Source organism: Suncus etruscus, chromosome 1, assembly GCF_024139225.1.
Source record: "Suncus etruscus isolate mSunEtr1 chromosome 1, mSunEtr1.pri.cur, whole genome shotgun sequence".
NCBI lineage: Eukaryota > Metazoa > Chordata > Mammalia > Eulipotyphla > Soricidae > Suncus > Suncus etruscus.
The window spans coordinates 110,975,539-110,990,197 of NC_064848.1; the positions used below are offsets into that span (position 1 = coordinate 110,975,539).

Below are 14,659 nucleotides of genomic sequence, written 5' to 3' on the forward strand. Positions count from 1 at the left end.
AAAATTTCACATGCATTTAAATTCAGTTCATTAAAGAAAAATTAGAAGTATATTTATTAACTAAATTTCTTATTTGTGTTTTTCTTCAAATAGCTCAAAATACAAATGGGTATTTCAAACTCTAAAGGAAGAAAAGGTAAAAGAAAAAAGTTTGAAAAATTATAACAAAATTAAAAATTAAATAATAGAAAAACATTGATAGAACTGGGAAGAAAGTTAAACAGCTAACTTTATTATTACTATACTTAAAGTTCTATAAATGACCTGTTAGTTTATAGTGTCTCTAGAGACTTCTCATCAATAGCTTTTTATTGCTCACACTGAACAGAAAATGGATCATTTTCTAGACCCAATTTCAATTTCAATTCCTGCTTTATGTAAAGTGTGCACAACATAAAAATCTAACATAGCATACATGGGACTTAAAATTGTAAGTTAAGGGGCTGGAGAGATAGCATGGAGGTAAGGCGTTTGCCTTTCATGCAAGAGGTCATCGGTTCGAATCCCAGCGTCCCATATGGTCCCCCGTGCCTGCCAGGAGCAATTTCTGAGCATGGAGCCAGGAGTAACCCCTGAGCACTGCCGGGTGTGACCCAAAAACCACAAAAAAAAAAAAAAAAAAAAAAATTGTAAGTTAAATCATGCCTAACTGCAGAATAACAAAATTTAGAAAGAATAATCTGATAAAAGAAAAATCAACTGAAATAAAAATTCATAGTATTTTTACTCTAACCCACTCATGATTTTTACTACCAGCTCTATTACTTCTTTTTATCCAAGTAGCCATCTAATAATGAATTTAAATGTTCTAGGTTTTTTGTTTGTTTGTTTGTTTGTTTGTTTTTAATGATAAGGGAGAGGGCCTCTATAAACAGAATGTAGTGCTGCTGGGGCCAAGATGATAAAATGGTACTTGGAATTACCCCAATACACAATGGTAGGAGGCGGCCCCAGGATAGGCATCTAGAAGTGTGGACAGGGGTGAGAGTAGGGGCAGAGTAACGAACAATAGGGGAACTGAATAGGAATAGATGTAATTGATAGCACACTAGGGTATTTGACTTAACCTGTTTTATTTTTCAGCCCCTCTAGAATGGCTACTTGTTTTGTAACCTGTACTACAAATAAAGCAAGGAGAAAACTAAAGAAAAAAAATAATCTCTAGCAATATTCCACCCCCCCCTTCCCCCCCAGATACTTATATATATGTAGCTCCTCAATTTTGTCCACTAAAAACAAAAGAACAGAAAAGATGGAAAAACTTTAGACTGAATCATCTATTCTTGGTCAGGAAAAAATGAAAATGAGTGGTCTGGTTGATAAATCACTGCATTCAATCACAAAAGGAGCCAACTATATAGGGACACTACTCTCCACCCTCTCTGGGTTGACAAAATGAGGTAGTAACATTCCAGTAAATTACTTATATACTTAATTAGTTTAAGTTTAGAAAGTAAAATTTTAAAACGCCAACTCTGTTCATGATCACTACCACTGATTTCAAGTACAGACATATCTGCTTTCTTACAATCATTGCCTTCCCATACTATAGCACTTATTTTTTCTAATCCTGGGTGGGGACTATGGAGCCAGGGTAAATAACTCTATAAAAAGAAACAGAAATTGGTGAAATCATTTATAAAATTACATTTGTAAAACATGTGTATATGTAGTATTTCATGTACATGTTTTACATGCAAAACAAAACGAATGCTTTATTATATTCTATAAAGAGTATCTGCATACATACCAATATATAAATAATTTCAGTGACACTAAAATTTTACCTTTAAAGAAGAAATGGCATACGAAATCCTAGCTAAAGTTTATAAAATTAAGAACTTCCTATGACAATATCAGACAACCTATTATTAAGAAAATACAATTACGTAGCAAAAAGCACTTGTTTTTCCGACAGACTAGAAATATATTAAGAGGCCAACAGATCAATCACACAGTTCATATTATTGATTGTCACACTCATGACCACTCATGATTATGACCACCACAAAATTATGACACTTTTTTTTTTTTGGCCACAGCTGGTGATGCTCAGGGGTTACTCCTAGCTATGTGTGCAGAAATCACTCCTGACTTGGGGGACCCTATGGGGGACACTAGGGGGATCGAACTGTGGTCCATCCTAGGCTAGCGCGAGCAAGGTAGATGCCTTACAGCATGTGCCACTGCTCCGGTCCCTGACAGATGTTATTTTTGAATGTCTTTGAAAGAATAAATAATAAACTCATCCTGATAGCTTCTGCCTCACATGTTTACCTTTAACATTTCATTGAAATTACTTTTCAAATTAGTATTCTCTAGTCTAAATGATCAATGTACATTTTCTCCCAGGTGCAACAAAATCTTTAGATCTTAAAACACATAGAACCATGGGAACCCAAACCAGTAGTACAGTGGGTAGGGTGCCTATCCTGCATGAGGCAGAATTTGAGTTTAATCCCTAGCACCACATATGTTTCCCCCAAACCTGCTAGGAATTATCCCTGAGTTAAGAGCTAGGAGTAAGCCCTGATAATAGGTAAGCCTGATAATGGGCCTAAAACACACATACAAACAAACAAAAAAATAAAGTACAGGGGCCGGAGAAATAGTATGGAGGTAAGGCTTTTGCCTTGGATGCAGAAGGACGGTGGTTCAAATCCCAGCATCCCATATGGTTCCACGAGCTGCCAGGAGCAATTTCTGAGCATAGAGCCAGGAGTAACCCCTGAGCGCTGTCAGGTGTGACCCAAAAATTAAAAATAAAAATAAAAAAATAAAGTACAAGGAACTAGATTTACCCTCCTTAATAGAATCAAGTATCTTTCAAATATTTTTCAGAAAAGCTATAACAAGAAGAACTAGAGGGGCTGGAGAGATAGCATAGAGGTAAGGCCTAGCATGCAGAAGGACGGTGTTCGAATTCCGGCATTCCATATGGTCCCGTCCCCCCCCCCCCGTCCCCTCCCCTCCCCCCGAGCCCAGCCGGGGGCGATTTCTGAGCATAGAGCCAGGAGTAACCCCTGAGAGCCACCGGGTATGACCTCAAAACAAAAACAAAAAAGCCCAAACAAACAAAAAAACAAGAGGGACTAGAGTAATATTACAGGGAGTAGGGAATTTAGATACTTAAAATATATATAAGGTATATATACATATATATTTAGATACTTAGATATTTAAATATATATAAGTGTATATATACTTATATATATTTAAATATCTAAGTATCTAAATAGATATACATATATATGGATATATATATATTTATACTTACTTGCATGTGGTCAACGTAGGTTAGATCCCCAGCACCCAATATGGTTCCCAAGCCCTACAAGGAGTGACCCCAGAGTGCAGAGCCAGGGAGTAACCCGAGTGTTTCTGGAGTGGCTACTTCCCCCACCAAAAAACAAGCTAAGTTTACTGGGTTTTGTGGGGAGCTGATAATAAAATGAAGACTGTTCAGAAGGTTGTTTGGGACTATTAATTTAGCACCTAAATTAATGAAACACTAACATTTACATTTTCAGATATTGAGAACACAAAAGGATCAGATCCAGAATGAGATGTATCTGCTTACATAAGAGTGCTTCTAAGTTACAATAATGTCTAATAAACAATCTAATATTTTTGCAGAATAAAAGTCTTATAGTCTGTTTATATTTTTATAAACTGTATGTTTTCCTCAAGAGAATGCAAATTTGCATTAATTCATGTCAATTAAAAATATAAAATAATACAATATTAGTTCATAGGAGAAGTTATGACTTTGCACATAAATTTTCTTCATATAAAGCTATTTACTATAAGAATACTCATTGATGATGGGGCTGGAGCAATAGCACAGTGGTAGGGTGTTTGCCTTGCACACGGCTGACCCAGGATGAACTGGGGTTCAATTTCCAGCATCCCATATTGTTCCCCAAGCCAGGAGGGATTTCTGAGCCCATAGCCAGGAATAACCCCTGAGCATCGCCGGGCATGGCCCAACAACAACAACAACAAAGAATACACATTGATGAATAGTAGAGGGCAAGTCATAATGCCATTAGTCCACACTACAGGCAAATTTCTTTTACATTTAGATATTTGACTATTAAGAGGTTTTATCTAAAATAGATAGCCAACGACCACTAGTACAAAACAGAGACACATAGTTTAAAAATTTTAGGAGGGCCAAACCTAGCAGTCCTCAGGGCCCAGTGATGCTCAAAGGCCACAATATCCAGCAATTCTAGTACTTAATGTAATTTTTCTATTTCTAAAAAAAGCAAAAGATAAAAAATAGTAACTGGTGAATTAAAATGGGGATAAATGAAAAGAACCACAAGATTTGTGTAGATCAAGTATATTTTGAGCCTTGTTGAAGCAATGGACACTGCCTACAGTGTATCTGGAGTGTAGCAATGAGAGAAAATTCTTAAAGAACTCAGGTAAAACATCAGAGCAAAATAATTTCATTTTATAACCTTATTCACATAGTTCTTCTTAATGAGTTTTTCAAATTGAGATTTGCAAGCTTTCAAAATGATTGCCCCTCATCTTCATTAAAAAGTCTCAGGGCTGGGGATGGAGAGATAGCCTGGAAGTAGGGTGTTTGCCTTGCATGCAGAAGGACGGTGTTTCGAATCCCGGCATCCCATATAGTCCTTGAGCCTGCCAGGAGCTATTTCTGAGCGTAGAGCCAGAAGTAACCCCTGAGCAATGCTGGGTGTGACCATTAAAAAAAAAAATGTCTCAGGGCTGGAGTCATAGTACAGAAGTGCTTATCTGACACACAGCCAACCTGTATTTGATCTTAACCCACCACCTATACCCTGTCATCTCAGGAGGAAGTCAGGAGTAAACACTGAGCCTCATAAGGCATGACCCCAAAAAGAAAAACCTACAAAACTCAACTGTTTGCTTACTGTCATTCAGATCTGCCTGTACACCTTACACTTAAGTGGCAGCAAATTTTATTTTCAATTAATTTTACCATGACTAACTCTTTTACTGGAGTTTCCAAAGGTGGGAACTATAACCATTAAAATATAACTTTCCTCCTAAAATACAACTTCACATGAATATGATTTTATACTTATACTATCTGTAGTCAGTAGTGACTAGAGGTTAAAAAATTCCCCCTATAAAAATGATTTCATTACTCTTATGAAGAAAAATTTTAAAACAAACTAAATCTGGCAGTATTCCAAGCAGAACACATTGTCTCAAATGCTCAATTATTTCTTCATTAGGGTATTTTTTGACTCAAGTGCTCAATTATTTCTTCATTAGGTTTATTTTTTAGTCATTATAGCAGACAGAAAAGTATCCTTCAAATCTAAACATATTTTAAACCAAACAAGAAAAATTTGGTAGCCTTTCACTGAAGAAAGCTAAATTCCATTGTACAGCTATTAATATAACTAGAAACATGTGCTTATGGCTTAGTCCAAGATAAGAAATATGTGTAATCAACTCTTTAACTTAAAAAGCAAAACCAGGAGCTGGAGAGGTAGCAAAGAGGTGGGCATTTGCCTTGCATGCGGCCCATACTGGATGGACCTGGGTTCGATTCCCAGCATTCCATATGGTCCCCTGAGCCTGCCAGGAGCAATTTCTGAGTGCAGAGCCAGGAGTAACTCCTGAGCACCACTGGGTGTGTTCCCCCTGCCAAAAAAAAAAAAAAAAAAAGGCAAAACCAGTGAGAGTCTAGAATACTATAATTAGATATACAGAACAGAGTATCTAAAAAAGAAAATGATCTTACCAAAAAGGAACAAAACAGTATGGCAGATTCAGGATCTATCTGTTCTGCATAATATTCATAAAACACTACCAATGTCCCCAAGATTGACAGGTTACAAAGAAAAATTGCTTCATGCAGATACTCAACTAACATAAAAGTATTCAGCACAGGAGATATAACAATGAGCAAAAGAGCACATGGTTCTTCCTTCTATGATGTTTCTGGTGTTATTGGGAAAATAACTTCTAAGCACTTTCCAAAACCTCAATTTTAACGTCCTCAGTGAAGAGGAATATGCAGGGGAGTCATTCAATATTCTATTCTAATGCACTGTTCACTTTTCTTTATTTTCTTTAATTACAAGAACCTACAACTACTGTTAGCATCACCATCACCTTACACAGCACAGTTCTATTCTGAAAATGAACCTTCATGATAGTTGTCAGTGTTGTTATTTCTCTAACTGGACTCACCACTCTTCGTGGTAAGCTTCATATCACGGGCTAGTCCTTTTAGCCCTCATCTCTATTGTCTCTGGGTATTATTATTCTACTGTCTTTTATTTTTCTTAAATCCCACAGATGAGCGAGACTATGTTTATCTCTCTCCCTTTGATTTATTTCACTCATCATAATAATATCATGACAATGGTAGTAAATGAGAGATATAGATGCCTGTCTCGAATTCAGGCAAGGGATGGGGAAGGAGGGAGTTGGGGACATCGCTAGTGGGAATGTTGCACTGGTTAAAGGGGTATTCTTTTTTATAATTCTACAAACATGTTTGTAATCATGGTGCTTAAAGATATTTAAAAAAATAACCAAAAAAAATAAGAGAAAATGAGCCTTTAATCACTTTTTATTCTATGTGATTTCTCAAACTTTTTGTTTTGTTTTGTTTTGGGGGCCATACCCAGCAGCACTCAGGGATTACTTCTGGCTCTAGGCTCAGAAATCACTCCTGGCAGGCAAAGGGGACCATATGGGATGCCGGTAATCGAACCAGGTTTCATCCTGGGTTGGCCACATGCAAGGCAAACACCCTACCACTGTGCTATCGCTACAGCCCCAGTTTCTCAAACTTTAATTCAAAACTACTCCATCAATCCCTCCTGGTTCATTTACTTCTGAATCTAACATGTCTAAACTTTTACCACTCATTTCCCTCTATCACCTGAATAGTAAATATATGACTCTGGATGAATTAACACTGAACTTCAATTCTGTCATCTGTAAAATAAAAGACTACATTATCACAGGTGTTAGAGTTTGTGAGGAATATGTGAGACAAATGCTTTCTAAATTACTTTGCACTTTACTGATATTGTCAAAAGAGTACATAATATTATTTCTATAACCATATTCCAGAGAACATTACAAGATTCTATGGAAAACAGAATTTAGGGTTTCAGATTATAGCTGACGCTTAACAATGTGACAGACAATATGATACTGAATGTATAGTTAGGCTTGAATACAAACAACCCATCCTCAAAAACTTCCTCTCCTACTACTTCCTCTTGTTAACAGGCTCTCAGACCTTCTGATCTTCACAGATACCAACAGGCACTATCCTCTTGTTGTCTTCCTTGCTTCATTGTGTTCTTCCACTTCCTACCTCAGCAAATGTGTTCTTTCTGTTGAAAGAAGAGCTTTTATTTTTCCTTTCCAGAGTCCTAGAAGTCTTTCAACAACCTCATTTTCCTATGTGTTCCCACTTGAAGCACCGGTGTTCAAATGCCTACCATCTTAGAAAATAGGGACCAAAACTAAGTTTTCCAGTCTAATTACTGATTCCTTTTATCCCAAACTTTCAAAAGTATTTTTAAAACTTTATTTATTATTTTCATTTATTATATTTCTTTTCTTGTAGCTGGAGGCCAAACAGATATATTTTATTATTTTTTGATATTGTTTCATCATTATCTTTTGTTCTAGGGCCACACCAAGTGCTGCTTCAAGGCTGTTCATTCCCAAAGTGTGTATGAGGGTCATTTCCTATGAAACTTGGAAATTATGCACCGAACCTCCCACACATTGGCTTTTAGCCTACTGAGCTATTTTCCCCCAATTAATACATTTTAGTTGTAAGATTTTAATCATATAGAAAATAATATTTTACTTTATATATATATCTATATACATTTATATATAATATTTATATATAGATATTTATATATAGATATATTTATATAGATATATATAAAGTCAAATATTATTTTCTATATGTATATTGGTTTTTGGGTCACACCCAGTAGCTCTCAGGGGTTACTTCTGGCTCTACACTAGGATATCATATCGCTCCTGACAGGCTCGGGGGACCATATGGGATGCCGGGATTCGAACCACTGTCCTTCTGCATGCAAGGCAAACGCCTGACCTCCATGCTATCTCTCCAGTCCCCTGACTTTATTATATTTTCACACCTTTCTTATATCTGGTGTTTTAGTTTCTTAATATACAGGTAAAATGAAAAATTATTTTTTACCTGTTCCTGCTTTTATTTCCCATATCTATTAACCTAAATTATTTTTTTTTCGGGCCACACCCGTTAGATGCTCAGGGGTTACTCCTGGCTACACGCTCAGAAATTGCCCCTGGCTTGGGGGGACCATATGGGACGCCGGGGGATCGAACCGTGGTCCTTTCCTTGGCTAGCGCTTGCAAGGCAGACACCTTAACCTCTAGCGCCACCTCGCCGGCCCCAACCTAAATTATTGTTTGATATATATTTGCATAGTTTAAACTATTAATAGATGTGCTTTATCTTTGCAGAGTGGGCTTTCCCATTCTGGGGACTCGTTCCAATGACACTCTTCCCCAATGCACCCAGTGATTCAGTTTGGTCATGGAAGCCACTAGGGACACATAATATAGGGATAAAAGAACTCTAGTTTTGCATACACCAGGTAAATAGTATACCCTTTAAGCTGTCTCCCCAACCACACACTTACGGGCTGTATTTTTATCTATAATTTATTTTAAAAGCCTTTAAATTTTAATTTTTCATGTAAATAGTATACTAAACAGAAAACTCTAAAACTTGCTTATTTCAGTTAATAATCACATTCTAGAGATCTACTTTTGTCTTATTTTGGGGCAGGGAACCCATATTTGGTTATATTGACATTCCTGATTCTGTGCACAGGAATTATTACTGATAAATACACACACACACACACACACACACACACACACACATTCTTTTTTTGTGGTTACACCCAGTGACACACAGGGGTTACTCCTGGATATGTACTCAGAAATCGCTCCTGGCTGAAGGATCATATGGAATGCTGGGGGATAGAACATTGGTCCATTCTGGGTCAGCACTGTGTAAGGCAAATGCCCTACTGCTGCGCCATTGCTCCAGGCCCTCCTGACATTAGTTTTAAGGAATTGTGTGGGGTTCTAGGGACTAAATCCAGATGGAAGGTATGCAAGACAAGTGCCTTACCTGCTGTATTGTCCGGCACCTTAAGATCTATTTTTATTAACCTATGTGGTTCTGAACTTACACAATTTCATTCCTGTACATGTTGTCTTACCATATTATAATAAGACAGGCTGTTATGAATTCGATCTTTGTTAGCAATTGTATTTTCCTGAGTACTAAAATGGTAAGTATATACTTATATCTACTTGCCATCTAGGTGATAAAAATCCTTTGTTCTATTTTTCTTTCTTTTTATAGGGTGCCACACCCAGCTATGCTCAGGTTTACTGCTGGCTTAGTGCTCAAAAGTAGCTCTTGGTAATGCTCATGGAACCATGAGGGACTGGGTACGGAGTTCAAACCTCTTACAAATAAAAAGCATAGACTCCAGTCAACTGACCTATCTTTGTGTCACTTCACTTTTTCTTAGTCACTTCTAAGGGGTCTTCATGTGCTCTATAAAGTAATTGTTTGAGTCTAATACATTGACTTATTTTCTGCTACTTTGTGGCCTGGCTTTTAACATTTACAACTTACTGTTTTCCAGATTTTAAATTCTAAAATGTGAATTTATTATCCCCCTCATTTTTATGTTGCTTTTTCTATCTTGTTTTAAAATTCCTCTCTCTGTCCAGAGAGAAAGTTCAGTGGTAGAGAACATGACTTGAGTAAGTAGCTTGCAAGGGCAAAGCTGTGGGTTCATAAGCCAGCATCGCACAAACAAATAAAGGAAAGAAATAAACACCAATCTTCTGTCACTTAAAGTAACAAAGATCTTCCTCTTACACTTTCTTAAATATTCTACTGTTCTGCTTCTTTACATTTAGGAGCTACCTGGAACAAATTTTGTGTTGCCATTTAGATTTCCCAACCATATACCAGATACAACCACCATTTTCGCACTCATTTGGAATGCACATTTAGTTCATGAGCTAGAGAGCCAGATAAGCATTTATCTATGTCTGGGCTTTCTATAACAAAATTCCACAAACTAGATAGCATATAAACAGAAATTCATTTCTCATAATCTAGAAGTTAGCCACGATCAAGGCACTGGCATATCTTATATGTGGTGAGAGCTGGCACCTGGTTCCTTGACTGCCATCATTTTCCTGTAACCTCACAGAATAAAATAGGCAAGGAAGCTCAATGGGGCCTCTTTAATGAAGGCAATCTTGTCCACGACAGTTTCCACGACAGTTTCCAGGACAGTTCCAATTTCATGCCTAAAGGCCTTCCAAGGCTTCATACTCAAACAGAATCACAATAATAATTAGGCTTTAACAGATGAATGGGGGGAGGAACAGAGAAGACAATCCACACACATTCAGGCTATAGCATAAACTTTTTTTTGTTTTTGTTTTTTGGGCCACACTGGCGGTGCTCAGGGGTGACTCCTGGCTGTCTGCTCAGAAATAGCTCCTGGCAGGCATGGGGGGACCATATGGGACACCGGGATTCGAACCAACCACCTTTGGTCTTGGATCAGCTGCTTGAAAGGCAAACACCACTGTGCTATCTCTCCGGGCCCTAGCATAAACTTATATATTAATTACTGTACCTTTAGTGGACAATGTAGATCCAACAGGAAAATCTACCTGTCATTCTTCAAAACTGTTTTTGCTCTTTGCCACCTTGCTTTTAAATGTGAACATTGTATCTTCATCCAAACACAAACAGTAAGACAACAAAATTGCCACCAAGATTCTGACAAGCGAAAGCAGTGATATTGGATATCTCATATTGGGCTTCATCCTACCTTTAACAGTTGTTCCTAAAAGTTCAGCATTAAATATGACAGATTTTCTGAAGGTTCTTTGCTAAGCACCTTTATAATATTGAGAAGTGTTCTCTTCTAATTCAGGTTTTCTAAAAATGTTTATGTTTTATTACTAGAATTTAATGCTAAGTTGTGTAAGAGACAAAGATGACGGTAGAGACTAAATAACCACCAAGTTTCTGGTCTGGAGAGTAAATGGATAGAGTCATTGGCCAAGATATTTTGGGTACTGTAAGAGAAACAGATTCATAAGAAAAGAAAGGGAGAAATTTGGTTCAGTTTAAGGTACTGGTAGGATATTCAAATGAAGAGATTCTATAGGACTATACAAGATAATACCCTATTTACAGGTGACTACTAAACACTTGAAATGTGACTACCATAATTAAGATGTGTCCACAGTACTGGATTTTGAAGACTCAGCATCAAACTATAGAATATTTCATTAATATTTTTATGTTGGCTTTATATTGAAATTATATTTTAATATATTGTTAAAATATTGAAACTAATCTCAACTTTTAATGTTTTTTTTTGATGTGGCTATTAGAAAATTTTAAATTATGTATAGGACTCACCATCTTTTGTTGGATAGCATTACTATTGATTCTTGGAGATATAAATCTGATATTCATAAAATGTAGATTGTGAATCTTAAATTTTTTTTGGGGGGGTCACACCCGGCAATGCTCAGGGGTTACTCCTGGCTCTATGCTCAGAAATTGTTCCTGGCAGGCTTGGGGACCATATGGGATACCAGGATTCAAATCAATGACCTGCATGAAAGGCAAATGCCTTACCTCCATGCTATCTCTCTGGCCCCATGAATCTTAAATCTTACAGGTGGAATTTAAATTATAAATATAAACCCTAAAGTATGTTAAAAAAGAGAAGACTAATGCATCAAAACCATAATTTGACTCATAAAATTTTATTTACTAACTACTTATTACTATATATTTATTATATATATTTTATATATAAATATGTGTATTTATGTATAAATATATATATTTTATATATTATATCGTGCTATATAATATATAACTTTTGTGTTTTATATATAATTATTATAGTATTTTTGACAAATGGGTTACTATTGAGATTCTATATTCTAATGTAGTCAAACCATAGTTCACAAAGAAAAAACATGTACAGGTACATTATTTAGATTGAGTGTAAGCTTTCTCTTCACCTCCATAAAGTTTGTATATATACTCAAAAGGATCTGGGCTGATAGCCCCACAGAATCCAATACTGTAAACTAACCTGATGAAAAGGGTCGTCTCTATATTCTTTTTTCACACATGGATTAATTTGAGGATTTTCCACATCTGTCTCACTGGTACAAGATGAATGGCATTCTGCACAATGTAACAAGTCTTCCCATAATACATCTTCTGTTTCAGATTCTGGCCTTGTGCTCTCAGAATCCTGTCTGGAACTTGAACAGCGAGAGCTGCAACTAGTACCCGATTTAGGGGCATCCTGAAATTAAGATATTCTTTGACATTAATACAATTTATGTACCCTGTACAACTCAAAGGACTTTATCAGAACAGTATGTTGCTCTTTTCTGATAAACCAACAAAAATACTGTCAACTACGAGTGAAAAAGTAAATATTAAAATACATACTTGATATAAGGAATAACAAAATTTCCTTATATTAAACTTGCTTTTACATCTCAGTATTACTTTGCATGCAAAAATATTCTACCACTATTGCCTGAGATTATTCCAGCCTTTTAGTATGAATCTATTTTCCCTTGATGTCTATTCAATAAAACATCAGAAAAATACCATCTCAATTTTTTTATAATTGGCTTATAAACATAGTCTCTGAGCCTAGGTTAAATCATCTACCAATAGAAAACAAAACCATCTAGTACACAGAAAATGGTTGTACTTTGTTAGTCAAAGTGATTCTGTTTAGAGACTGGCATACACCACACACACACACAAAAACAAGAAAAATCAGTGCTGGCGGGGATGTGGGGAGAAAGAAACTCTCATTCACTGCTGGTGGGAATGGCATCTAGTCCAGACTTTATGGTAAACAATATAGAGATTCCTCAAAAAACTGGAAATTGAGCCCCATTATGATCCAGCTACACAACTCCTAGGGATATATCCTAGGAACAAAATAGCACAATAAAAAAAAAGCCTTCTGCACACCTATATTCATTGCAGCACTATTTATAATAGCCAGAATTTGGAAACAACCCAGATGCCCAACAGATGATTGGCTAAAGAAACTAGTACATATACACAATGGAATACTAAGCAGCTGTCAGGAATAATGAAGTCATGAAATTTGCCTATACATGGATGTACATGGAAACTATTATGCTGAGTAAAATAAGTCAGAGATAGAGAGATAGACACAGAATAGTCTCACTCATCTGTGGGATTTAAGAAAAATAAAAATATTGTAATAATATCCAGAGACAGTAGAGATGAAGGCTGGAAGGACTAGCCCACAATATGAGCTTACCACAGAGAGTGGTGAGTGCAGTTAGAAAATAACAACACTAACAACTATCAGGACAATGGTATTGGTGATAGAAATAGAATACCTGTCTTAAAAGTTGGCAAGCGGTGTGAGAGGAGGGAGACAGGGTGCATTCAGGATGGGAAGGTTGCCATGGTAAAGGGGGTATTCTTTTTTATAACTGAAATCCAACTACAAGTATATTGTAATCATGGTGCTTAAATATATATATTTTAATAAAGGCAATTCTGTTGAGAGTGATCACCTTGTCCCTGAAGTAATTACTAATATTCATTTTATGATAAATTTTACATTGCTGGGGCCAGAGAGATAGCACAGTGGTGGGGCATTTGCTTTGCAAGCAGCTGACCCAGGACGGATGGTGATTCGAGTCCTGGCACCCCATATGGTCCCCCAAGCCTGCCAGGAGCAATTTCTGAGTGCAGAATCAGAAGTAACTCCTGAACATCACTGGGTGTGACCCAGAAACAAACAAACAAATAAAAACCCAAAATTTTTATGTTGCTGTCCAACAATCATTATTGTCTGTGTTAAAGGTTTGTATATTTTTATTAATAAATAATGCTCATTCACCATAAAAGGTACATACCAAGTATTACTTTATCACAGATAATATTATACTATTATTGAGCTGGCTACTGAATGTTAGCTTATTGATATTAGAAGTGGGCTACATTGGTACTTATTTAGTGTGTTGATGTAGTATTTGTTGGAGCAGAGTTGTTTGGAGTAGTAAAAATATTTTTTAAAACTGACCAAAAGTAGGGAGAAAAAAATTGACCGAAAGGGCTAGAGTGAAAGCACAGTAGACAGTGCTTTTATCACACACTCAAGCTGACCTGGATCCAATCCCTGGCATTCTATATGATCTTCCAAGCACAGCTAGGAGTGATTCCTTACTGCAGAGCCAGGAGCAACCCTTGAGCATTGCCAGGTATTTCCTCCCCCAAAAAACAAAAAAACTGACCAGAAAGAGGAATATAAAATAAAAATAGAATATAAAATATAGAAGAAATAAAAAAAGATACAAATCAGTCTATTTTATTTTAGTCTCCAAAAATATTTCATTCACAAATGCCAACTAGAATACTGAAGAATAATCAGTATTGTGATAATAATCAGTTTGTGATAATAGTTTTTCATCAGCTATAATAATTGTTATTTTTACATTTTATTGTAACTCACTATCTGTCACTAATCTA

At 36.3% G+C, this 14,659-nt stretch overlaps 1 protein-coding gene across 1 annotated transcript in view; it reads right to left on the reverse strand.

Annotated features, from left to right (window-relative positions):
• Positions 1-14,659, reverse strand: part of PHTF2 (putative homeodomain transcription factor 2) — a 138,157-nt gene that overhangs the window by 19,285 nt on the left and 104,213 nt on the right. Inside the window, 3 exon segments of the mRNA XM_049783854.1 lie at positions 1,475-1,489; positions 1,491-1,604; positions 12,213-12,431. Coding sequence (XP_049639811.1) covers positions 1,475-1,489; positions 1,491-1,604; positions 12,213-12,431 — 348 coding nt within the window.